This window comes from Cercospora beticola, chromosome 1, assembly GCF_033473495.1.
Source record: "Cercospora beticola chromosome 1, complete sequence".
Lineage (NCBI taxonomy): Eukaryota > Fungi > Ascomycota > Dothideomycetes > Mycosphaerellales > Mycosphaerellaceae > Cercospora > Cercospora beticola.
The window spans coordinates 1592050-1614655 of record NC_088935.1 but is presented as its reverse complement, the minus strand read 5'-3'; the positions used below and the strand labels follow the sequence as shown (position 1 = coordinate 1614655).

Here is a 22606-nt window from a genome sequence, read left to right as displayed (position 1 = left end):
AGTCTACTAGCTCGGCCGCAGCTTACCACTACGCTGCTCACTACTTGCATCTGCCAATTGACTTCGTTCACGTCGCGGATAGTCGTCGGAAGTAACGCGGAATTTGAACACAGTGGACGTGACCACCACAGCGAATGGTTTGATCGTAGCTGGACGCTGCAGGAACTGCTGGCACCGTCGAGATCACACTTGCGAGTAAGTGCGGTAGAAATCATCAGAAATAAGACAGTTCTTCATCAGATCATAACACATTTTCATCTACAGAGGTATATTCATTTATCCTCGTCGAGCCCGAATCGTCAAACGCATTCCGCTTCCTGCTAGCCATTCCCATAATGGTAGCGCAAACTCTTACATCGCTCTTGTGAAGCATCTAGATGAGCTGCTGGAAAGCACGGTTCAATGGAGATCGGAGAGGCTTGACTTCCTTGTAGAAGTCAATGGTGGCGACAGCACGCTTGGCAATGCCCTCTGGAGTGAACTCAAACTTGGCGTAAACCTCCTTGTAAGGACCGGAAGCACCGAATCGGTTGAGACCGAATTGCTCGTGCGAGTACTTCTCCCAGCCAAGAGTGCTCATGACCTCGACGGAAAGAGATGGGATGCCGTCTGGAATGACCTTGAGCTTGTAGTCCTTTGGCTGTGCGTCGAAGACTTCCATGCAAGGCATCGAGACAACACGAGCAGTGACGCCCTTGTTGTCCTTCAGGTACTTGGCGGCCTCCAAACAGAGAGACACCTCGGAACCAGTAGACACGAGAGTGATTTGAGCGCCCTCTGCCTCGACTGCAACGTAACCACCCTTGATGCCGTTCTCGATAGTTGAACCCTCGAGCTGTGGCAGGTTCTGGCGGGTGAGTGCGAGGATGGATGGGGTCTTCTCCGAAGTGAGGGCGACGTAGTATGCAGCAGAAGTCTCGTTTCCGTCAGCTGGACGCCAGACCATCATGTTTGGCAGAGCGCGGAAGTGAGCAAGCGTCTCAATAGGCTGGTGAGTTGGGCCGTCCTCTCCCAGACCAATGGAGTCGTGTGTGGCGATGTAGATCACTCGGTGGTGAGACAGGGCAGAGAGACGAACAGATCCAGCAGCGTATGAAACGAAGTTGAGGAAAGTGCCACCAGCTGGAATGAGAGTACCATAGGCCGCGAGACCGTTCATGATACCAGCCATAGCGTGCTCGCGCACACCATAGCGGAGGTAGCGACCGCTATAGTCACCAATGCCCAGGCTTGGGGGCTGGAAGTCGACGGCGCTCTTCCAGCGGGTGTTGTTGGATCCAGTCAGATCTGCGGAACCAGAGAGAAGCTCTGGTACAGCCTCGTAAATGGCCTCGAGGACGGACTCGGACAACTTTCGCGAGGCGACAGCCTTGTCCGAAGGCTTGTATACTGGGAGCTTGTTCTGCCAGCCGTCTGGGAGCTTGCCAGTCAAACGACGCTTGAGGTCAGCGGCCAGCTCCTTGTGCTCGTTGGAGTACTTCTCGAGCAGCTGGTTCCACTCCTGCTCAGCAGCAGCGCCCTCAGCGGCGTGCTTGTGGTATGCATCATACACCTCTTGTGGGACAGCGAAGCTCTTGCTTGGGTCGAAACCGAACTTCTCCTTGACCTGCTTGCAGTCATCCTCCTTCAACGGGTTTCCGTGCACACCGCCAGTTCCCTGGAGCACGGAGCCGAAGCCGATGGTGGTGGTCAATCGGATCATGGATGGCTTGTCCTTGACCTCCTTGGCCTTCTTGATGGCAGCCTCAATGCCTTCGAGGTCATTGTCGCCGTCCTTGACCCACTGCACGTGCCAGCCGTAGGATTCGAATCGCTTGGTGACATCTTCGGTGAAGGCGCACTTGGTATCACCATCTGTGTCCTGTTAGCTCCGAGAGCGATGCTATTAGTGCCCAAGTAACTCACCAATGGAGATATGGTTGTCGTCGTAAATGGCAATCAGATTGCCGAGCTGCAAGTGACCAGCAGTGGAGGCGGCCTCGCTGGCAATGCCCTCCATGGCACATCCATCGCCGAAGAAGGTGTAGGTGTAGTTGTTGACAAGCTCGTATCCGGGCTTGTTGAAGACGGCGGCGGTGTGAGCCTGGCCAATGGCAAGACCAACAGCGTTGGTGAATCCTTGTCCGAGAGGACCAGTTGTCACCTCAATGCCGGGTGTGTCGGTGGACTCTGGGTGGCCAGGCGTCTTGCTGCCGACCTGGCGGAAAGCCTTCAGGTCGTCGATGGTGACATCGTAGCCGAAGAGGTGCAGCAAAGCATACTGCAGCATGCATCCGTGGCCGTTGGAGAGCACGAAGCGGTCGCGGTTCAGCCACTTGGGGTTCTTTGGGTTGAAGGTCATGAATTTGTTGAACAGCACATGGGCCACTGGGGCCATGCCCATGGGCGCGCCCGGGTGGCCCGAGTTGGCGGCGAACGTGGCATCGACCTGCGCGGATCTCGTTGTCAGCGGTGGTGCTCAATGGCGTCGTCGTGGTGGCGGGCGAAATGTTTCGAAAGTGTTGAGGCGGGCATGGCGGGGCACACTCACGGCCAGCGTCCTAGGAAACACAAGTCAGCTCGAGTCACGGCGGTGCGGGGCGGAACAGCGGACACATACCGGATGGTGTTGATGGCAAGCTCGTCTGTCTTGTTGTAAGGCATCGTTGCGGTGGTGAGTCGAAGACGAGTGGAGGAGAGAGAGTCGGGCTTTCTTGAAAAGAGCTCAAGTTTTGCGCTGATGTAACTTCCCACGCAGGGCGACAGGGTCCCCACTTTGGACGCGATGACTTTGTTGGTGCTCAAGCAGACGCCGACACGGTCTTACAACGGCAATACACTCGCCCCCCTCGGCGGCACTGCTGGCCTCGACACCGCGCCGCCGATGACGATTGGCCTCAGCACACCGCGACCTGCGACAGTGGCCGCCATTGCTGAGCAATCTCGTCGTTTGTGTGTGCACGGCAATTTTTCCTCCTCCACCGGCGCGCGACGGATCATCTCGCCATGACCAATGCTGACGGAGATTTTGCAAAGCACGTGTTTAGCCTTGCTCTCAGGTACCATTGGCACCTCAGTCACTCTCATCCGCCCAAAAAACTCGCTGAGTAGAGCCGCATCGGCTTCAGTGAACTCGGCCCCCATCCGCAGAGCGATCGGCATCTGAGCAGAGGAAACACTACGATGCCATCTTGGCCATCATCGTCAGATTCTGCAATTATGCTATATGTACATCTGGAACTGGAATCTCTATCGTCTACTAATACAGGACCATTGCGGTCTTTCCGCTTGAACGCTGCAAATGAAATGCCACTATGCTTCCATTCATCGTCGGTCATATAATTCGTGGAAATGACTCGCTTGCGGAGTCGCAACAGACACGCTCAAGAACAGATCGTCGCCTTTCCGACTAGGCGTCATCTTAGGCTCCCACAATGGGCTTCCCAACGATTCCGCCGGGCTCTTCACGTTGACTGTTGCGGATTGAGCCCTTCCAGCGCTTGGCGGGTTTGTCGGTCGGCCATAACCCTTCAATGGATTTTGCTGTCCGCGATGAGCGCGATTTTCATTCGGAGCCTGCGTCGCATTCTTCCGTGAGGTCGTATCGTAGGACGAGTTGCTAATGTGAAGGCCTTGTTCCAGATTGTGGGCGGCTGTATCGCCTCTCCGCTTCGCGGCTAAAGTCGAGCCACTCAATGTCGGAGCGTGTCCCGTGGTCCTCTTCACTTCTGTCAGCATGTCTGCTCTACTGTCTGTCCTTTGCGGGTGTCGAACAGGCGCGCCAGAATACACCGGCGATCGAGGAATAGCCTGATTGCTAGGTCTAGGAATTCTGGGATACCGGACATTCGAGATGGGCGACTCCACAACAGGACTCAATCGTTTGTCTTCGTCTTCAGGCGGTGTCGTATCATCCGGATTGGTGCTCTCAAATGAAGTCCGACGCGATATATCTGATGCGATCGAGTCCCTCACAGCTTGTGGCTGATACGAGGGCTGGGTAATGACTATAGCAGCGGGAGCGGGTCGCCGCACTTGGATAGCCTCCTCGATTGGCGTGGAAGAATTGAGGTCCTGAGGCGATGCGCCGCTATCTGCGCTCGCGTAATAGTCCAGCAAGCTTGTCTTGCTTGAGAAGGCACCTGAGTTGGTTCCCAGGCGTTGAAGTTCGCCATGTGGTTGCAGTGCTGGGGGTGGCGGGAGAGGCCAATTGACTGAATTGTGCGTGTCAGGCGTTCGAACAGGCTGCTGGGGAATCTGGATCGACAGAGCTGGCTGTGACATGCCTACTTGTGTTGCTCTGACGGGCTTGTTCTTCATTACCGCTGGATGAGCTGGTAAACCTGGGAACGAGACATCAGGCAGCTTTGGTGTGTGTTCTTCCTCGAAGACCGTGGCAGGAGTGTATATCGCTGGGGCGTACGCTGGCGATTTCGATGGTGGCGGCGGAGGTTGACGACCTGGTCGCTCGGGCAATAATTGCGACAGTGTTCGCATGCTTGTGTTGCTACCTGGACTGTCCGGTAATGCATTGGTCGTGCGGGACATTTTGCTCTGTTTGTGGCCGTACTCCCGCTCTGCTATCGTACCATGACCTGCATAGGGTGACGGCCAGAACGTATGATGCTTTTCCGAAACGGGTCCGGCGTTGTATCCATTCCACTCGTATGATGTGTTGCTTGTGTCCACATTGCCATGCACAAACTGCGAATGGTTTGCCGGCTCCTCGTCAGCAAAATCCCAGCTATGTCTCTGTGTGCTATTCTTTTGTCTTTTGCGTCGACGCATGCAAGATATAACATATATTAGAGCTACAATGAGCGTCACTGCAGAAACAGTACCGATGGCGATGCCTACAGCTTGCCCGCTCGACAGTCCCGAGTCATCTTCAGGACGGGAAGATGCGAAAGCTCCCGCAGTCGCGGCACTAGAAGAGCTGGTCGTCGCTGCCTGTGTTGTCGACGTTCTGACAACGGAAGAAGTTTTTGTTGACGTCGAGGTTGCGGAGGAGGTCCTTTTTGTTGATGTTGATGGGGCCACAGTCAGTGTCGTATGCACGCCTGGAGCAGCGCCATATCGGCCCGAACACAAGTTGAATGCCACCGCCGCGGCTTGCTCAGTTATCTCAACGCCATCGCAGCTTGGTCCTTTTACGCACTTCAGAGCGAGCTCCCCAAGTGAATACTCTGGTTCCGAATTTGAGGTAAAGCTGCATATGCAATCTGCTGCGAGACATCTTAGGTTGAATTGTGTCCGGATGAAGTTGTCTAGACAAGTGCGCGCACATGCAGGCACTGCACTTTGCAGCTCCTTGTCGAGAAGTGACTGTGTTGTGTTCGAATTGCCTTGTCTGTCTGATCGCGGCGCATTCTGGAGTGACGGTGTCGGAAGGCCCCACGGCATAGTGCCCAGTTGCTTCCAAGCATGGAGTCCGGTCCTAACGATTATCGAATGCAATATTACGGCTGTCCAGCAGCCTGAAGAAAGAGATGAAAAGAAAGCAGTACAACTATACCAATGAGATTCGTGCAGTCGTAGCAACAAGCAGCGTCATGGCCGGAGGCCCGTGGACGTGGCTACTATGTTCAATTTGAACGAGACGACTCACCTCGCCAGGCTGTCGTTGCCGCCAGAGACTTCGTCATGGGAGCAACCGTTCGTCATGTAGCCGCCAACAACGCCGCAGCCAGGTATCGAGAAGGATCGCATGCGGTCGTGAGTGGCGACGCATGCTCGAAGACTGGATGGGCGCGTAAATGCGCGCCTGATTGGCGCTACGGAGCCAAGACCGCCGCAACAGTAAAGACGCTGTGACGCGCCATGTTGGTGCAGGATCAAAACATCAGCTCTGAAAAATGATAGGCGATGGGCAAGATCTTCTATAGGTCTGCTGTTGTCCTCAGCGGCATCCGGCAAGGTGTCCAGAGACGCCATAGATCTGCTTGGTATCGTATCGTGCTCAAGCGAATAATCTTGGTGTCCGCTTTCATCCTGCGTTCGCCTTGATTCTTCGCGCCGCTGGCATTGGGTCATATGCTCGCATCGGCCTTTGGAGAGACACTTTGTGTTATTAGCTGACCTGATTCTCACTGCTCACCGTGTTCAAGGATGGGCAAATCCGAATCTTGTCCTTCCATGGCTGTTCTTGATACTAGCCATTGCGAAGATGTGTTCGTTGCGCGATTGTCGCAGACAACAATGCGCAATAGATGCTAGTCGTGCATCGGAACTTCCGAGGCCTCTTGATGGTATGTGTCGGTACAACATGGATACGAATGGAGAGGCAAGTCGAGGAGGGGCGAGATTTGGACCCTGCATGGTGAGCTCATCTGGCTCGGACGTCCAATTTTGTTTGACGGCCGCCGGACGCCGAACAGCCATTGACTCACAAGACTCTTTATTACTGTTGCTATCCTCTCACAACACAGCCCACTCCTTTCCACCTACGAGAGTGCACCCGACTATACGACATCCATCCTCCGTGAACGAGATCAGCCACCATGGCAGAGGGCATCCGACAGGCGTTTGCCCGCGCAAAGAGCGAGGGCCGGGCGGCTTTGGTGACATACACGACTGCTGGCTACCCCACGATAGCAGAGACGGCCAACATCCTGCTGGGGATGGAAGCCGGTGGCGCCGACATCATTGAGCTGGGAACGCCCTTCACCGATCCTATTGCAGACGGACCGACTATTCAGACAGCTAACACCATCGCGTTGGCCAACGGCACAACAACTACTTCATGTCTGAACATTGTCAAAGAGGCCCGCAGCAAGGGTCTGAAGGCCCCGGTCCTGCTCATGGGCTACTACAATCCGCTACTTGCCTATGGCGAAGAGCGTATGCTACAAGACGCCAAAGCTGCTGGCGTCAATGGCTTCATCATGGTGGACCTGCCGCCTGAGGAGGCTGTGAGGTTCCGCCACCATTGCAAGACCTACGGCTTGTCATACGTCCCACTGATCGCACCATCAACGAGTGACAAGCGCATGAAGTTGCTGTGCAGTATCGCAGACTCTTTTATCTACGTTGTGTCGAGAATGGGTGTCACCGGTGCAACTGGCGCCCTTAGCACAGGTCTTCCACAACTCGTTGAGCGCGTGCATCAATACTCGAATGGAGCGCCGGCGGCCGTTGGCTTCGGTGTCAGTACGCGAGAGCACTTCGTCGAGGTGGGTCAGGTGTCGGAGGGTGTCGTTATCGGCAGTCAAATCATCACTACAATCAAGAATGCGCCGAGTGGGCAAGGAGCGAAGGCTGTTGAGGAGTACTGTCACAAGATTACTCAGCGGAGAAACCCTCGCGTTAGCCCAGAAGCGACCAATGGACACAGTATTTCGACCGCTGCGAACACAAATGGTGACGGCAGCGGCTGGATCAAGCAGACAAACGGCGAAGCGCCGAAAGAAATCTCGACTGCAGACCCCACGAAGCAACCCGCGAGCGAGAGCAACCCGGCGAATGGCACAGTGCATGTTGATGGAGTGATAAGAGATTCGGACACTAAGGGTCCCGGCCTCGCTGATCAACTGGAGGCACTGAACACAGAAGAGAAGGACCCAGAGCTTGTTCCTTCGCGATTCGGCCAATTTGGTGGCCAGTACGTGCCCGAGTCGCTCATGGACTGCTTGCGAGAACTGGAACAAGGCTTCAGCGATGCTATCAATGACCCAGAGTTTTGGAAAGAGTTCAGGTCATACTATCCATACATGAGTCGTCCTTCGAGTCTCCACAAGTCAGAACGACTCACGGAGCTAGTACGAGAGGAAAGTCAGCCTGGTCATGGCGCAAATATCTACTTGAAACGTGAAGATCTGAACCACACCGGCTCACACAAGATCAATAACGCGGTCGGGCAAATATTGATCGCCAGACGACTCGGCAAGACAGAGATCATTGCGGAGACAGGTGCTGGCCAGCACGGTGTTGCCACTGCCACCGTCTGCGCTAGATTCGGCATGAAGTGCACAGTCTATATGGGTGCTGAAGATGTACGGAGACAGGCTCTCAATGTCTTCAGGATGAAGCTTCTGGGTGCATCTGTCGTTGCGGTCGAGGCTGGCTCTCGAACGCTTCGCGATGCAGTCAACGAAGCTCTCCGAAAATGGGTTGAGAAGCTCGACACTACACACTACATCATCGGCTCTGCGATCGGTCCTCATCCTTTCCCGACAATGGTGCGGACGTTCCAAAGTGTTATTGGAAATGAAACGAAGGAGCAAATGCAAGAACTGACTGGCCGTCTTCCGGATGCTGTCGTCGCGTGCGTTGGCGGTGGCAGCAACGCCACGGGCATGTTCTACCCATTCTCGAACGACCCGAGCGTGAAGCTTCTCGGCGTTGAAGCGGGTGGTGATGGCGTAGAAACCAAGAAGCACAGTGCCACCCTCACAGGTGGAAAGCCTGGAGTTCTGCACGGTGTGAGAACGTACATTCTGCAGAACGACGAGGGTCAGATCGACGAAACACATTCTGTATCAGCAGGTCTGGACTATCCTGGAGTTGGTCCGGAGCTGTCTGGCTGGAAAGACAGCGAGAGGGCCAAGTTCATCGCTGCCACGGACACAGAAGCTTTCATCGGCTTCAAGGTCCTCTCTGAATTGGAAGGTATCATCCCAGCCTTGGAGACCAGCCACGCCGTCTTTGGCGCCATTCAGCTCGCGAAGACCATGAAGGACGACCAAAACATCGTTATCTGCTTGTCTGGACGCGGTGACAAGGATGTGCAGTCTGTCGCAGAGGAACTCCCGCGCATCGGACCACAGATGGGTTGGGACCTGCGATTCTAGTTCACAACATCCTCTTCATCGCGTTTCTCGCATGCATGAATTATGACCGGCGTTCGGATCGCGGATTGGACAACATCATTGCGCTCTCATGCACTTATGTATAATGACGGCTTCTTCGCTTCAGTCTTGTTGACGATGTAAAAGTTCCATAGACGTCGAAATACGACTGACCGGCTCGATGCCGATGATCAGCTCTTGAAGGCTGAAGAAGTATTTCCCTACTATCCTTGCAAAATGTACACTCTACGAATCACGCTGACCTCTGGCAGCTGACATGTGTCGTAGAGCTTCGACGACTTGCTCCTCAGTGCCTGTAGGCACGAAGAGATGATCGTGATAAAATCCGCTCACTGGATTGACACCTATGCCCAATTTCGACGCCAACTCTGTCGTGATGGCGGCCAAAAACCCCACAGCATCCAGACTAGAGTGGACGTTCAGAGTGATCTGTCGACACTCGAACATGTAGTCGAGCTTCTCGGCAGTTGCCATTGACTTTGGAAGTATGAGGGTCCAGGCTTCCTTCTCTCTGAACAACATCTTCACGCCTAAATCGGATATCTTGAGAATGAAGTCCAGGGCTTGATTCGAATCCAAGGGAAGCTTTGAGAATACGAAAACTTCGTCGTCTAGGGTTGGATTCATCGATTCAATGAGCTTGTCGAGATTTCTTTCGCCTGAGTGGGACATGTTGCAGGTGGCAATCACAATACCGGAATATTCGTCTCTCGTATTGCCAAGAACTCGGTCGGGAAAGGTATGCGGCTGTCCTGATCTCTAGCTCGCTGATATGAAACACATCAAAAACCCAAGACCATCTGGATTGTCCCTAGGCATGGTGTAAGGCTGCTACGCGGATTCCACGCACGTCGTTGGCTGCAGTACTCCACACTTCTACCCCTCCCCAGTGGCTTCTTTAGTCGGGAGCGAGGGGAGCTCCAAGGGCGGTTTGCCCCACACTTGCTAACCATCCAGGCAAGCCACCTCTCGTTGGATCCAGACAACAAATGCATGCAGATCCAGTCAAAGGCAGCACCACACAATGTACGCTAAGTCAATGCCGTGGAGCAATGCTGCATCAATTGGAGCTGCCGAGGTCCTCTCTCCCTCCTGGTCGTCTTATCTCATAGCTCTACCCACATGCTGTGCACGAGTCGAGACGTACGATTAAAAAGACCCATAAGTCTACTTTGCAGTTTCTGGTTCTTTTCTTCGACATACCAATTTTTGTGTAACTGTAATTTAAACAACTCATCAAGACCACAGTAGCTTGGACAGACATACATCCACAATGGCAGCTCCAGAGATCCCAAAGAAATACAAGGCCGTCATCTACGATGAGCCAGGCAAAATCTCCACCAAAGTCGTCGAGCTCGACACACCAGAGCCAGGTCCAGGCGAGGTCCTCGTGAACCTCACACACTCTGGCGTCTGCCATTCTGATCTCGGTGTAAGTTGAACAATACCCCAAAGAGTCTCTCTCTCACGAGAAACTAAACACTATCCAGGTCATGACAAACCGCTGGGCAGGTCTCCCATACCCAACTCAAGCCGGCCAAGTCGGTGGCCACGAGGGAGTCGGCAAAGTCGTCAAACTCGGCCCGGGAGCAGAGAACAGCGCCGTCAAAATCGGAGACCGCGTAGGAATTAAATGGATTTCCGCCATTTGTGATTCTTGCCCAGCTTGTCATGCAGGACACGATGGTGTTTGCTTTAATCAGAAGATCTCAGGGTACTACACTCCAGGAACATTTCAGCAATATGCTCTTGCGCCAGCGAGGTAAGTGTTACTATCTCGTTGAGAAAGGATGCACATACTGATGTTCATTGGTATACAGCTACGTAACACCAATCCCCGAATCCCTCCCCTCGGATGCCGCCGCTCCCATGCTCTGCGCCGGTGTAACAGTCTACTCCGCCCTTCGCAAATCTAGCGCCAAAGCAGGAGACTGGATCGCTATTCTCGGAGCAGGAGGTGGTCTCGGACATTTGGCCACACAAATTGCCTCGCGGGGTATGGGAATCCGAGTCATTGCCATTGATGCCGGCAGCAAGAAAGATTTGGCCAAAGATTGTGGAGCAGAGGTCTTCATTGATCATACGCAAGGTAAGGCGGAAGAGGAGGTTAAAGCTGCGACGGGAGGATTGGGTGTTCAGGCTGTGTTGGTTTTGACTGCTGCTAATGCGGCTTATGCGAGGTGAGTTCTTCTTTTCTTCTTGAGGGGTTTTGGCTGGGAGTGACTGACATTTCTCTTTCTCCTATAGCGGCATGGGCATGCTCAAGTTCGGCGGTACCCTGGTCTGTGTCGGTCTGCCAGAAGGAGACCTCAAGCCCATTGCCACAGCTTTCCCACAGTTCCTCGTTGCCAAGGCACAGAAGATTGTAGGCGTTGCGGTTGGTGATCGTAAGGAGGCGATTGAGACATTGGAGTTTGCGGAGCGAGGAGTGGTGAAGACGCACTTCACTACTGCGAAGCCAGAAGAGTTGACAAGTATCTTTGAGAGAATGGACAAGGGAGAGATTAGTGGACGTGTTGTGCTCGATCTGTCGTGAGTGGAGAGGGAGGATAGGTAGTCTATCTCGCTTTTCGCTTCTCCGGCGGGGTGAGTTCGTAGGACTGCCATGTACATACGAGATTCAACTCGACGGAGGCCGATCATGGTTCCGACTACGACGTAAGCTTCAAAAGTACGTTCATTCATGATTTTATCATAGCCATATCTCTATGTCTGGTGTTGATCCTCTCTAATCACGCTTACCGAACACCTTGTCGTATCCAGTCAAGACATATCTGTATCGGACGGTGTTCTCAGACACAGCCTTCACGGCCTCTGCGCAGCCCGACTCAGAGATATCGACTGTCTGGATCCAGCTCTTGATGTTCTGCTTCGAGGCCAAATCGAACATGGCAAGCATTTCTGGTCGGTTACCAATGTGCGAGGCACCAATGTAGCAACCGTTACCAGCGAAGTCTTGTGCCATCAGCTCTGGAAGAGGGTGGTCGCCAAAGCCGACGTTGTGGAAGCGACCCATGACCTTCAGTGTGCCAAAGTAGTCCTTCAGGTTGAACTTGTGCGTGGCATCGGCGCAGTTGAGGATGAAGTCGAAGGTGAAGGCCAAATCCTTGTGCCAGCCCTCCTCGTTTGTGCAGATGAAGTGCTTAGCTCCCATCTTGAGGGCATCATCCTTCTTGTTCGGGCTGTGGGAGAGGACGTAGACTTCGGCTCCGAGAGCTTGAGCCCAAAGCACAGCGAAGTGACCGAGTCCTCCCAGACCAACGATTGCGACCTTCTTGCCTGGGCCGGCTCCGAGACGTACGAGGGGCGAGTATACTGTCAGACCGGCGCACAGCATCGGGGCTGCAACTGCGCTCTCGATGTTGTCTGGGATCTTGAAGGTGAAGTATTCGTGAGCGCGGATGTGGGAGGCGTAGCCACCTTGCGAGATGGTGCCATCTTTGTATGGAGCACCGTATGTGTCTGAACACAAATCTGTCAGTTCGGCGTCCGCTATCTTGAGGTCGCGATCACTCACCAATTGAGTTAGGGCAGTAGTTCTCCTGGTCTGCCTTGCAGTTGCCACAGGTGAGATCGGCTCCGATCTGAGCACCAACACCTACTCGGTCGCCGACCTTGATAGTCTTGACGTCCTTGCCAACCTTGACGGCCTTTCCAATGACCTGGAGACGCCATTAGTTTTCGTGGGGGACGCGTGTCTTGCTTGCAGTGATAACATACCTCGTGTCCCACACAGATTGGGAGTGGGCAGTCACCCCAGCCTCCGTTGATGGTGTGGACGTCTGATCCGCAGACACCGCAGCACTCAATGGCAATGTCAATGTCGCGGTCCTCAAACGGCTTCAGCTTGAACTCCTTCTTCTCGAAGCTCGTCCAGTTCTTCTGGTCGGCGATCATAAAGCCCTCGGCGGTCTCTGGGTAACCCATATTGGCGGTTGTGTTGGGATGTTTGTTTCCTGTGTCAAATTGAGAAAGTCAAGAGGTTACTCTTTCAACTCTGCAATTGGCAGGCACGCGGCTATAAGACAGCGCGTCCGCGGGAAAAATTGAGCAGAGGTGCAGCTGCCGCCAAGTGACCTCATCAATCGTCAAAGATAGGTGGGCTGGCTCATCGTGATGCCCCCAATTGTTGGAGGCCCTTCCAAATAGCATGGCCCTCAGACTGCTTTTAGAGCCGCCATCTACGATATTCCAGCGACCAGATTCCTCCTGAAGACTTGCCGGGGACGCAGTCAGCCTTACGCTACAGTGTTGCGTGCGATCTACGCCTTCTTCATCAGTGAGATTCGAGCCTCAGCGGCTCGGGTCAACTGTGCCCGGCGGGACCAGCTCCACACCGCGCTCCCCCAAATCTCAGCATCTCTCCACAGGCAGAATGTTGATGAGTCGCAGCAGCAGGCCCAAGACTTCGTCCACTTGTCAGGTGCTCCAGCCTCGCGTTTCGCTGCCCTACAGGGCAAGCGCCATCTGTGTGTCTCACTCCGTCGTTGCCGCCGGGATATCCGTTGTCAGACATCTCTCGTCCTCATCCCATACCATCATCTCACGTTCGCCCTGCACAGCCTTCGCGTGCGACGCTTCTGATCACTCGTGAGCGCCCGTCGTCTTGCTGTATGCGGTGATCCTTCGACATGTCGCACCACGTCGGTACACCGTCCGTGCCGTCTCCCCTCTCTTACCCCTCCACACGTGGTGTCGCGGCTCGAATAAGCTTCCAAAAGGACACGAGGCTTCGCGGAGAGTCCGGAAACGGCAATCCGGCGTGTGTATGTGCTTCTTGCTCGCTGTGATGGCCGGTCAGTAGGAAGACCAGTGTTGGCAAACCTGTCCTTTCTTCTTCTGCTCCCCATCTCAATTCATCCTTCCCTAGTCTGAACCTACCTCACCGGTTATAGATTGATCATCAGTATGTCACAACACGCTACGATTCAAGATAGCTCCCTCGACCATGCTACCGAGAACAAGCCTGCAGCCGAAAGCGGCAAGACGATGAAGGCTGTACGATTTTATGCCAAAGAAGACCTGCGATTCGAAGATATCCCGGAACCCGTCTGCGGTCCAGGTCAGGTCAAAGTCAAACCAGCGTGGTGGTAGGTTGTGCAACTCCAATCCTGTTTGAAGCGAGACTGAGTCGTGTTATAGTGGCATTTGTGGAAGCGATTTGCATGAATACCTAGGTGGCCCTAATCTCTGTCCAGAGGATAAACCACATCCCATTACTGGAGAGACGGTACCATTGACATTTGGCCACGAGTTTGCGGGTGTCATCGAAGAAGTCGGCGAAGGCGTTTCCGACAGGTTCAAGGTTGGTAGCAGAGTAGTAGTGGCGCCAATCATTTTCGACGGCGATTGTGGAGCATGTGCAGAGGGCCTTGTCAATTGCTGCTGGAAGAACGGCTTCATTGGGCTCAGTGGATGGGGAGGTGGTCTGTCCGAGCACATCGTCGTACCCGAGTACACGTTGTACAACTGCCCTGACAACGTCGGACTAGATGTTGCTGGTAAGTGCCGTGCATTGGGGCTTCTCAAAACCGACTGACGTCTTTCACAGCTCTGGTCGAGCCGTTAGCCGTGGGCTGGCATGCCGTGGAGTCATCGCCATTCAAGCGGACCGACTCATGCCTGATTCTAGGAGGAGGCCCGATCGGACTGGCCGTGATCCAAGCACTCAGAGCGCGGGGCTGCGCGCAAATCATTGTTTCAGAAGTCTCTGGTATGCGCAAACAGTTCGCCAAGGATTTCGGTGCTCATGTCGTCTTGGATCCCACAAAGGTATGTTGTCATTTAATGTATACTGCGCGCCGAGCTCCGAGCTGACCGATTCGAACAAAGGACGACATCGTGGCTGAATGTCTCAAATTGACAAATAATCGTGGCGTGGATGTCACCTTCGATGCCGCAGGTGTTCAAGCAGGTCTTGATCAGGCAGTGAACTCGTTGAAAGCACGAGGCACGCACGTCAACATTGCCATTTGGGAGAAACGATGTTCGCTCTTTCCTAACGACCTAGTATTCAAGGAGCGGAAATATTTGGGAGTCGCGACCTACGTCAAAGCAGATTTCCAAGCTGTGATTGATGCATTGTCAGATGGTCGACTGGACAATGCAAAGAAGATGATTACGAAGCGGATAGAGTTGAATGAGGTTCTCGAAGAAGGATTTATGACTCTGATCAACGACAAAGAGCGGCAGGTGAAGGTGTTGGTGAAGGGTAGCGGAGAGATCTGAGAGAGTGTGCCATTGGGGTGCTGCTTGGTAGATATGTTTGAAACGGGAAGTCGGGGGGAAGTCGGATCACGACATGAGATAATGCCATCAAGGTCGGAATTCACATTTGCAGCTGCCCTCGGTCGAGTGATGGCCGAAGTTATGTAGCATTGAAGCATCTCCATACTCAGTCTTGTATTCTGCACAGTATATCTGTATACTCCAGTACTGTAGAGGTGAAGTTGGCAAGAGCAATCGTGATGCGGAATGCCACAGCGTTGGTGGAAAGTAGCAGAGTCCGTGCGGCGCAATCTCCTATAGTTCAGACTGTGAACTGCCAACACACGCGCCGCTCCAATTGCAAGGCAACGTGATCGCGTTAGGCCGAGTGACGGGCACAGGCGCTCTGTGCCTTGGAAATTGAATGAATCGAAGGTGAGGTCGTGCCGTGGTCGAGCGGAAGGTTTCCATCATCGGATGCTACCTGCTCGGTGGAGCGCGTCGAGGTCATCAGCCATTGATCTGCTCGCCGGTGCATGCATGATGCCAGCTCTTCATGTGGACGCGTCGTCACTGACGAGAAGGTGATGTCGTGGGGACTGCAACGTCATCTGCAGCCAGGAACACTTTTTGCAAGGAGTTGCGCTTTCCTGCTGGCAGCTGCAGGTGGGCGTGGCTCAGCGCGCTTAGACTTTGTGGCTGCCTCACCAGATCCGAACACCAGCCAGGAGGATCTCCAGGATCGAGGTGGAAAATGACGAGAGGCAGCGAATCAGCTGTCTTTTCACGCCTCCAAAACAAGTTCAACCCGGGCAATTTCTGGTCTGGGCTAGACTGTGCGCCACAGTGCTGTCTCAAACGGTGACGTCGCGTGGCTCAAGGATCTGCACGGCACATCACCACAAGCACCTACATTTAATCCTCCCAGTCCGCCCAGCCCAGCACTTCCCGCATTCGAGCACCCTTGCCAGCTTCTTGCAACGTCCGTACAGCATACCCAGCATCAGCACTAGCCAGCGACCACCGCCATCATGGGTCTCGTCAAAGGAGGCTTCCTCAGGTTCTTCCAGACCTTCCTCTACGCCCTCGCATTTGCCTGCGCAGCAGTCATCCTCGGCATCTTCAGCTACTTCCTCGCGACCATCGCCGACCGCAATGGCACAATCTTCACATGGGTCAAGGCCGTCGAAGGCATTTCGGGCGCTGCCGTCCTGTACACCATCTGCGCTGTCGTCTTCACTTGCTGTCTAGGCGGCATTTCATTCTTCGCATTCGTCGCGATTGTAAGCTTCACCCGCGTCGCGTCGCGCCCTCCAATTCCATCTAACGGTCGCGCAGGTCCTTGATATCGCTTTCGTCGGTGGCATGATCGCCATCGCTGTCTTGACCAGATATGCTACGGACTCCTGCACCGGCATTGTCACCACTCCGCTTGGCACCTTCCCAGTACTGAGCACTTCTGATGGTTTCGGAGGCGAGGTCACGTACCAAGTCAGCCAGCGCACCGCCTGCCGTCTGCAGAAGGCTTGCTTCGCTGTCGCCGTCATTGGCGCATTCCTCTTCTTGGTCACCGCAGCCATGCAGACCGTCTTGGTCCGCCACCACAAGAAGGAGAAGCGTTATGGACCCAGCCCATCCAACAACTACACTTCAGGCTTCGGCAAGAGGAAGTTCTGGCAGCGCAAGCCAAAGAACGCCACTCGCGACGCTGAGATGGCCGGCGGCGCTGGTGGACTCGCAGTCCCTGCCAACCCAAACAACCGCGCTAGCTACGAGACTGGAACCACGGTGGGCAACAATGCCGCTCTGCACGACAAGGTCGATAACACCACTTATGCCCCACAGCCAGCCACATCCCACTCTGGCTACTACACGCAACCAACTGGCACTGGTGTGAGCAACCCATATGGCACGACTGGCACCGCCACCAACTACTAGGAAGTTCCTGCAATTTGATGACGCATCACACGCTCGCTGGCTAGTTGCCATATCACAGGTCATAGAATATTCGACCGCAGCGGAACCCAACCCTCCAGGATGGGCTTAATGATCGTGTACTACTATAATGATTGGACGCAGCGAAGGAAATGATACCCCATATACATATGCCTTAATCTAATGCAATACAATACGTTCAACCAATATTCATAAGCGCATTCTTTCTTAGGTCATGTTGAATTCCCACCAGTTGCTGTCACGGCATCCTGGCCGCGATTGTGCTAACTTGGCGACATGAGTGCGAACTAAACGGAAGTTCCGAAAAGCCCCTGGGTAATACTCGGAACGGAAAAGGGAAATAATTGAACAGTGAAAGAAGACGATACTCGCTTTATTGGCAACAGTGAACTCAGTATATGACAAAATCCCAGACGCCGAGCTAAAAGAGCAAGCAGTATAAACAATACCTGCAGGAGTTGTAGCCTGCAACAGATCGAAAACTCGCATCTCGCTCAAGTCGGCACGTCATTCCAGAACAGATCAGTCACTCCTCCAACCGTTCTCTTGCTCCTGTATCAATGGCGAAGCGACAACCCGCGGACCTCTTCGTCCATTCTCAACATGCGTCGCGAGGGTCGAATCTTTGTTCAACCTGCTTACTTCCTCCCGCAGGCTATCATCGTCACCCTGCTGTTCGATATCCCGATACATAATCGCAGGTCGCGGAAGATTCGAGCCTCTCGAATTCTCACTCGGTAATCGAATTCCAGAAGGCAACCATGTCGACTCCGAAGCAGCAGCAAAGAACAGAGCAAGCTGGAGGAAATGTTAGCACCTCTTCTCCAACGTCCACAAATCAGAGACAAAAACAACGAAGAGAGAAGAAATAACATACCTTCCACAAAAACACCCCCACAGGCACAACCAACAACATAACAGCCACTTTCCTCTCCTCACTTCTCCAAGGCTCCAAACAAGCCCTCGTCCTCTCCTCAAATCTCACACTACACATCTCTGCTCCCCCGCCTCCATTTCTTCCTTGCCCAGGAAACGGCCACGCCATATCCTTCATACTCGCGAACCCACAACATTCCAACGCATCTTGAATCGCTCGAATATGCCTTCCATCTTTGTTCTTATACAAACTTTGCCAGCGATCATGAAGCGGACACCAGAGGCCTCCGATGGGGGCGATATGGGTTCCGGATAAAGTGGCGAGGACGGTTTCGTAGATGAGGAAGAGGGCGGTGAGGGTTTGGAAGGTTTTGGTGTAGGGAAGATTTTTGGAGGTGGTGGAGGCGGGGAGGAGATCGGTTTTGAGGGCGAGGGAGGATTGGAAGGATATGAGAGTTTCGAGGACGATTCCGGCCAAAGGTGGGAGGGCGAGGGTCAGAGCTGCTTGGACGTTGGGGATGGGGAGGGAGAGGGTGTTGTTGCGGTGGAGCGCGTAGCCGGCGAGGATGGTGAGGAGGAGGAGGTACTGGGTTGGGGGTTTTGATGTTAGTGATGGGGGTTTTGAGAGTGGCTTGTGTTTTGTTTCTCGACTTACGAAGACGCTTAGGGTTGTTATGATTTGGCGGGGCGTGAAACGCGCCATCACACTATGGACTTGTTTTGCTGCTTGTTCTGTCTTCTTCTTGATCAGCCACACGAGACTGTCACCGCGAGGACGAATCCTTGAATGCTTTTGTAGATTGCTTCGTTTGCTCACAGCACAGAGTGAAATCAGTCGATACCTCTCGAAGCTTGAACTCGAATACAATCAGTTCTTGACCAGCAGTTTCAGCATGTGATGATATGTCTCTTCCTTCCTTCCATATGCAGGCCGTAACAGCATGACCTTCTCATCGTCACGCAATCGCACCTGCACGACTCAGAGTCTGAATTGGCGAATGCGGTGAAACAGGTCTATCAGCGGGGTAGAGTATGCATAGCACTGTGGTCACACCCTCTACCTACCTAGATGTTGGTAACGAGTACAAACTGCGCGCCAAAATGCTGTGCGGCAGATTAGCACGAATCTTTATCGATGATGGGATCCGAATCCTTGAACTTGGTGCGGAGTTCGACGCGCCTGGTTGGCTGGATGCAACGGAGGAGGCTCGAAGCTCTCGTGGGAAGAGGTGGGAGCTTCCCTGCTCGAGCTTGTGGAGCGCATGATCAGGAGTAGACTCCGTGGAATGCTGCGTGGAACGGATCGCTTCGATACGATGGCTGCATTTGTGCAGATACCTGGTCTATTAGAGCCACTCCGCTGGTGTACGGCTAACTTGACCTCTATGCACGAGACAGTGCTCTCGCTTCTCGCCGTACTCACGCCAGTAACCAATAGTTCATACACAAGCAATGTCTTTGGAGATGTGCGAACCACGCCAGGTTCATCATTTCGCTTCTCAGCCGCTCGGGACTGATGTCTTCCATCTCAGAGCCGCATCTTCTGCAAACCCTTCTCTGCATATCGCTTTGCATGGGAATCTTTCTGATCACATCATACGTCTTCCCATCTTCTGCTTGCCGACAATTTCGGAGCCCAATTCCTCGAGTGTCCCAAAGCATGAGGTCAGTCAGGTTGACATTGTCACTCAATTTCGGCAGCATGCTTTCCAGCAGACTGTTAATCGGATTCTCCAACTCTGCAGGAATGGCGCCATCGACAACCATATTCGTCTCCACTTCGCTGCGCTTTTCCGCAGAAATTGAAGATTGGCTGTAGGCGCCTCGAATAGCCGTATCGAGTTCTGACATCATCTGTTCGAAGTGCCGGAGTTCGAATGGCATGTCTTTCACTCGCTGAAGGGTCGCGCTGAGCTCTTGTTGTTCCTGAACCGATCGAGCGCGAGGGAGAACAAGCTGTGCTGCGTGTGTGAACTTGATCACCCACATCGTCTGAAAGCGTAACATCACCCGTGAATAGCTGCACAAAAGGAGATGCAGCGCCACGCTTCCTGAAGAGCTTATGAGATTAGAGAAGGCCTGTCTTGGAGCGAGGTCTGCGTTCAGACTACGCTTCGTCTCAACGAGCGTATTGACGATGTAGACCATGAGGTCCACACTCCACTTCACAAGTCCTCGAAGAGAGTGCACTGCATCTGCTGGGATGGTTTTCATATCCTGCCGACTGAGTGTTTGAGCGCAGGCTGTGCCAGCTAGTCGAAGGCTGAGCATGGCAAATGCATACTGGGCCGAAAAATTGCGTTCACCAGTAACTGCGTTGGTGCCGAGCGCCATCTGCGCACTAAGACAGCGTGGCACGAACGGCTCTTTGAGTACGATCATTTGTTGCCTGTTATTCTCTTGGCAGGATATGTCCGGCGTCCTTTGTAGCATCTTTAGAATCATCTTGATGACCATCGACCGGAGTTCAAACTCGGCGTTATTAGGCAAGAGGGCGAGTACTTCGTCCGTGGAAATGTTGTTGAAGCACAGGAATGCATACTGCCTTGCGAGGCACACTGTCGCCGCTTCAATGTACGCCTTATTGTCGCCACCGAGACTATCGTCTGCGACCTGCCATCCGTGTGTAAACGTCATGTTTTGCGTCACGATAGTCTTGTCCGGACGCTGCAAAGCTAGAGCACTACCATCAGGGGAGATGGCAACATTGAGGTTCTGTTCGCCAGGCATATGGTAGAATCCCGTTTGTGAAGCATTGGCCACTGTCTCTGTACTGCCAAAAGATCCCAATCCGGTCATGGTCACGCGATCTCTGAAGTCGACACTGCCGTCGCTGGCCGCAAACACATGGATTGTGTCGAATGCCTGCGAGGCAAAGGCCAAAACCATCTTATTGATCGTGACATCAGCCTGCCGTCTAAGAACTGTTGCCTGGTTCAGTACGTGATGAGCCTTTGCAGCAGCGCCTGGCTTGAGCTTCTTAAAGCTTTCATGTAGAGTAGGTGTATATGACTCTACTGTCCATCGCGAGATTGTGCTGCTGCAGTCTTGATTCTGTGAGCCGTCTAGGGGAAGCACGGCGTGTGTGAAGATAGCCTGAACAGTCGGTAGGGTAGGTGCCTGTTGGGCAGCTTCAGGGACTGCAGGTATAATATCGAGACGAGATAACTTTGCAACATCGACTTGCTGAGCGCGAACCTTCTCGACTGTTGTCAGGTGGTGCACATCCAGTTTCGGCGCCACTTGGGTGTATTGCTGATTCCCTCGACTGAGCTGACTTGCGTTCCAATGAATTGTGATCCGATACAGTCGTAGTTGTGAGCTATGATCGTATGTCACAGCCAGCAGGTCTGCGCCGTCTTCACCTAGAGCGGCATGTGAGATGTAGTCGTCGCTTGACCTTGCCGTGTGAAGCACCACGCTCGTGGACTGCCACCCACTGCCTTCATTCTGAAAGAGAAGAGTGAGCTCAGTTGAGCGACTGATATGTAGCAACGCTTGTCGGCCTTCAGCCGGATGACGGGGTTTCAGAGCATTCTGGTCTCGATGCTTTATTTGCGCTTCCCACTTGTCGCCGTGCTTATGAGCCACATCAAGGTACGGTCCCTGGAATCCCAGTTAGTCGTCTTTCAGTGAATTTCTCAATTCCGCACGTCCGCTCACTTTGAACTCAGCTGGAAATAATGGCAGCCAATGCAGGCCAACCACCACATTCAGCTCATGAGCTGCACCCTTCCGTGATAATTCACCTCCGGCAGCCGGCATCATCTTGCTCAACGCGCCAGTCAGCGTGTGCATGTGCACGACACCGGCACTGTCAATGACTGCAAGCTCTATACCGAGCCCATTGAACTCAACGTGGACGAATTTACGACCCGACGGGGCTTCGATGGTGTGCTTAGAGGGCTCGCTGATGGTCCAGGCACCAGTCTTTCGATGCCGGACCATGGCACGAAAGGCGATATGAGAGCCATCAGGAGTGACTTGGGCTATGCTTCCGGTATTTGACCAAGCCAGCTTTCTACCATGTTGTTAACACCGCACCGCAACGAAGCGTGCTGCTGGGGTCAACTGACTCACGTGCAGCAACCACGGCTCTGCATTTCTGCCACCCGCAAGAACAAAGGTGCTGGCAATGGTGTCGCAGGCATCGCTGCTACGAGATCATTCGCTGCATCGCCAAATAAATCGTCCATATTGGTGTCCATCATGGATGCGTCTGGTATGGCTCCGGAGTCGTCCATGCTGGGCACATCCATGGCTGCGAGTACGAGGCTGAAGCCAGCTCAATCGGGGCTGTTGATGATGGCCTTGAGATGTCTTGTACTACTGGAAAATGAAGACTCTGGACAATGGTCTGCGCGGAGTTACGAAATGGTCAAGCTTGACACCCGGCTGGAGTGTCCGGATGGCCGCAAGGCTGAAACCTCGCCGGATCTGTGCTACGCGCCAAGAACAGTATTCTCAGGAAAGCAGTATCGTCACTCCTGCCACGGTGAATAGAGCCTGCTACGAGACAATTGGATCGACCAGTATTGTCATCAGGAAGCCCGCAGAGTCATTGTCGCATTGCTGCAGCACAGTGTTGTCCTTGTAGAAGACGTGGTCGGCCTCTTGTTTACAATCATAACAATCGGCAGTTCCCGTGTCCAGCACGTCCGGCTACAACTCGACTAACGTCGTTCTACCGTTCCAACCAGCCTTCTTCACGACTCTCACGCGTGCCTCGCCCAACGTCAGCAATCGCGTGCCGGACCTTGCTCACTGGACTCGAGAATATC

General features: G+C 53.7%; 10 protein-coding genes across 10 annotated transcripts; 4 read left to right on the top strand and 6 right to left on the bottom strand.

Moving 5' to 3' along the window:
- Nucleotides 1-373: 373 nt before the first annotated feature.
- Nucleotides 374-2643, bottom strand: RHO25_000625 (uncharacterized protein; the record flags this gene model as incomplete). Its single annotated transcript, XM_065602031.1, has 4 exons — nucleotides 374-1854; nucleotides 1906-2428; nucleotides 2531-2540; nucleotides 2600-2643. 4 exons carry the CDS (start codon nucleotides 2641-2643, stop codon nucleotides 374-376), a joined length of 2058 nt encoding a protein of 685 aa, XP_065458103.1.
- Nucleotides 2644-3303: 660 nt separating this feature from the next.
- Nucleotides 3304-4767, bottom strand: RHO25_000624 (uncharacterized protein; the record flags this gene model as incomplete). Its single annotated transcript, XM_023593238.2, has 1 exon — nucleotides 3304-4767. The coding sequence occupies one exon, from the start codon at nucleotides 4765-4767 to the stop codon at nucleotides 3304-3306; it is 1464 nt and encodes a 487-aa protein (XP_023459400.1).
- Nucleotides 4768-6479: 1712 nt separating this feature from the next.
- TRP3 (anthranilate synthase / indole-3-glycerol phosphate synthase) lies at nucleotides 6480-8768 on the top strand (the record flags this gene model as incomplete). Its single annotated transcript, XM_023593237.2, has 1 exon — nucleotides 6480-8768. The coding sequence occupies one exon, from the start codon at nucleotides 6480-6482 to the stop codon at nucleotides 8766-8768; it is 2289 nt and encodes a 762-aa protein (XP_023459477.1).
- A 243-nt stretch (nucleotides 8769-9011) lies between these two features.
- Nucleotides 9012-9458, bottom strand: RHO25_000622 (uncharacterized protein; the record flags this gene model as incomplete). The annotated part of the gene is made up of 1 exon (XM_023593236.1): nucleotides 9012-9458. One exon carries the CDS (start codon nucleotides 9456-9458, stop codon nucleotides 9012-9014), a length of 447 nt encoding a protein of 148 aa, XP_023459478.1.
- A 601-nt stretch (nucleotides 9459-10059) lies between these two features.
- On the top strand, nucleotides 10060-11322 carry RHO25_000621 (uncharacterized protein; the record flags this gene model as incomplete). The annotated part of the gene is made up of 4 exons (XM_023593235.2): nucleotides 10060-10218; nucleotides 10277-10548; nucleotides 10607-10966; nucleotides 11034-11322. The coding sequence occupies 4 exons, from the start codon at nucleotides 10060-10062 to the stop codon at nucleotides 11320-11322; spliced, it is 1080 nt and encodes a 359-aa protein (XP_023459592.1).
- A 192-nt stretch (nucleotides 11323-11514) lies between these two features.
- RHO25_000620 (uncharacterized protein) lies at nucleotides 11515-12713 on the bottom strand (the record flags this gene model as incomplete). Its single annotated transcript, XM_023593234.2, has 3 exons — nucleotides 11515-12248; nucleotides 12304-12448; nucleotides 12507-12713. The coding sequence occupies 3 exons, from the start codon at nucleotides 12711-12713 to the stop codon at nucleotides 11515-11517; spliced, it is 1086 nt and encodes a 361-aa protein (XP_023459593.1).
- A 981-nt stretch (nucleotides 12714-13694) lies between these two features.
- Nucleotides 13695-15014, top strand: RHO25_000619 (uncharacterized protein; the record flags this gene model as incomplete). The annotated part of the gene is made up of 4 exons (XM_023593233.2): nucleotides 13695-13876; nucleotides 13929-14287; nucleotides 14338-14558; nucleotides 14619-15014. The coding sequence occupies 4 exons, from the start codon at nucleotides 13695-13697 to the stop codon at nucleotides 15012-15014; spliced, it is 1158 nt and encodes a 385-aa protein (XP_023459594.1).
- Nucleotides 15015-16024: 1010 nt separating this feature from the next.
- Nucleotides 16025-16931, top strand: RHO25_000618 (uncharacterized protein; the record flags this gene model as incomplete). Its single annotated transcript, XM_023593232.2, has 2 exons — nucleotides 16025-16276; nucleotides 16332-16931. 2 exons carry the CDS (start codon nucleotides 16025-16027, stop codon nucleotides 16929-16931), a joined length of 852 nt encoding a protein of 283 aa, XP_023459470.1.
- A 540-nt stretch (nucleotides 16932-17471) lies between these two features.
- RHO25_000617 (uncharacterized protein) lies at nucleotides 17472-18528 on the bottom strand (the record flags this gene model as incomplete). The annotated part of the gene is made up of 3 exons (XM_023593231.1): nucleotides 17472-17747; nucleotides 17827-18411; nucleotides 18481-18528. The coding sequence occupies 3 exons, from the start codon at nucleotides 18526-18528 to the stop codon at nucleotides 17472-17474; spliced, it is 909 nt and encodes a 302-aa protein (XP_023459471.1).
- Nucleotides 18529-19244: 716 nt separating this feature from the next.
- RHO25_000616 (uncharacterized protein) lies at nucleotides 19245-22084 on the bottom strand (the record flags this gene model as incomplete). The annotated part of the gene is made up of 3 exons (XM_023593230.2): nucleotides 19245-21431; nucleotides 21489-21846; nucleotides 21906-22084. 3 exons carry the CDS (start codon nucleotides 22082-22084, stop codon nucleotides 19245-19247), a joined length of 2724 nt encoding a protein of 907 aa, XP_023459472.1.
- Nucleotides 22085-22606: the final 522 nt, after the last annotated feature.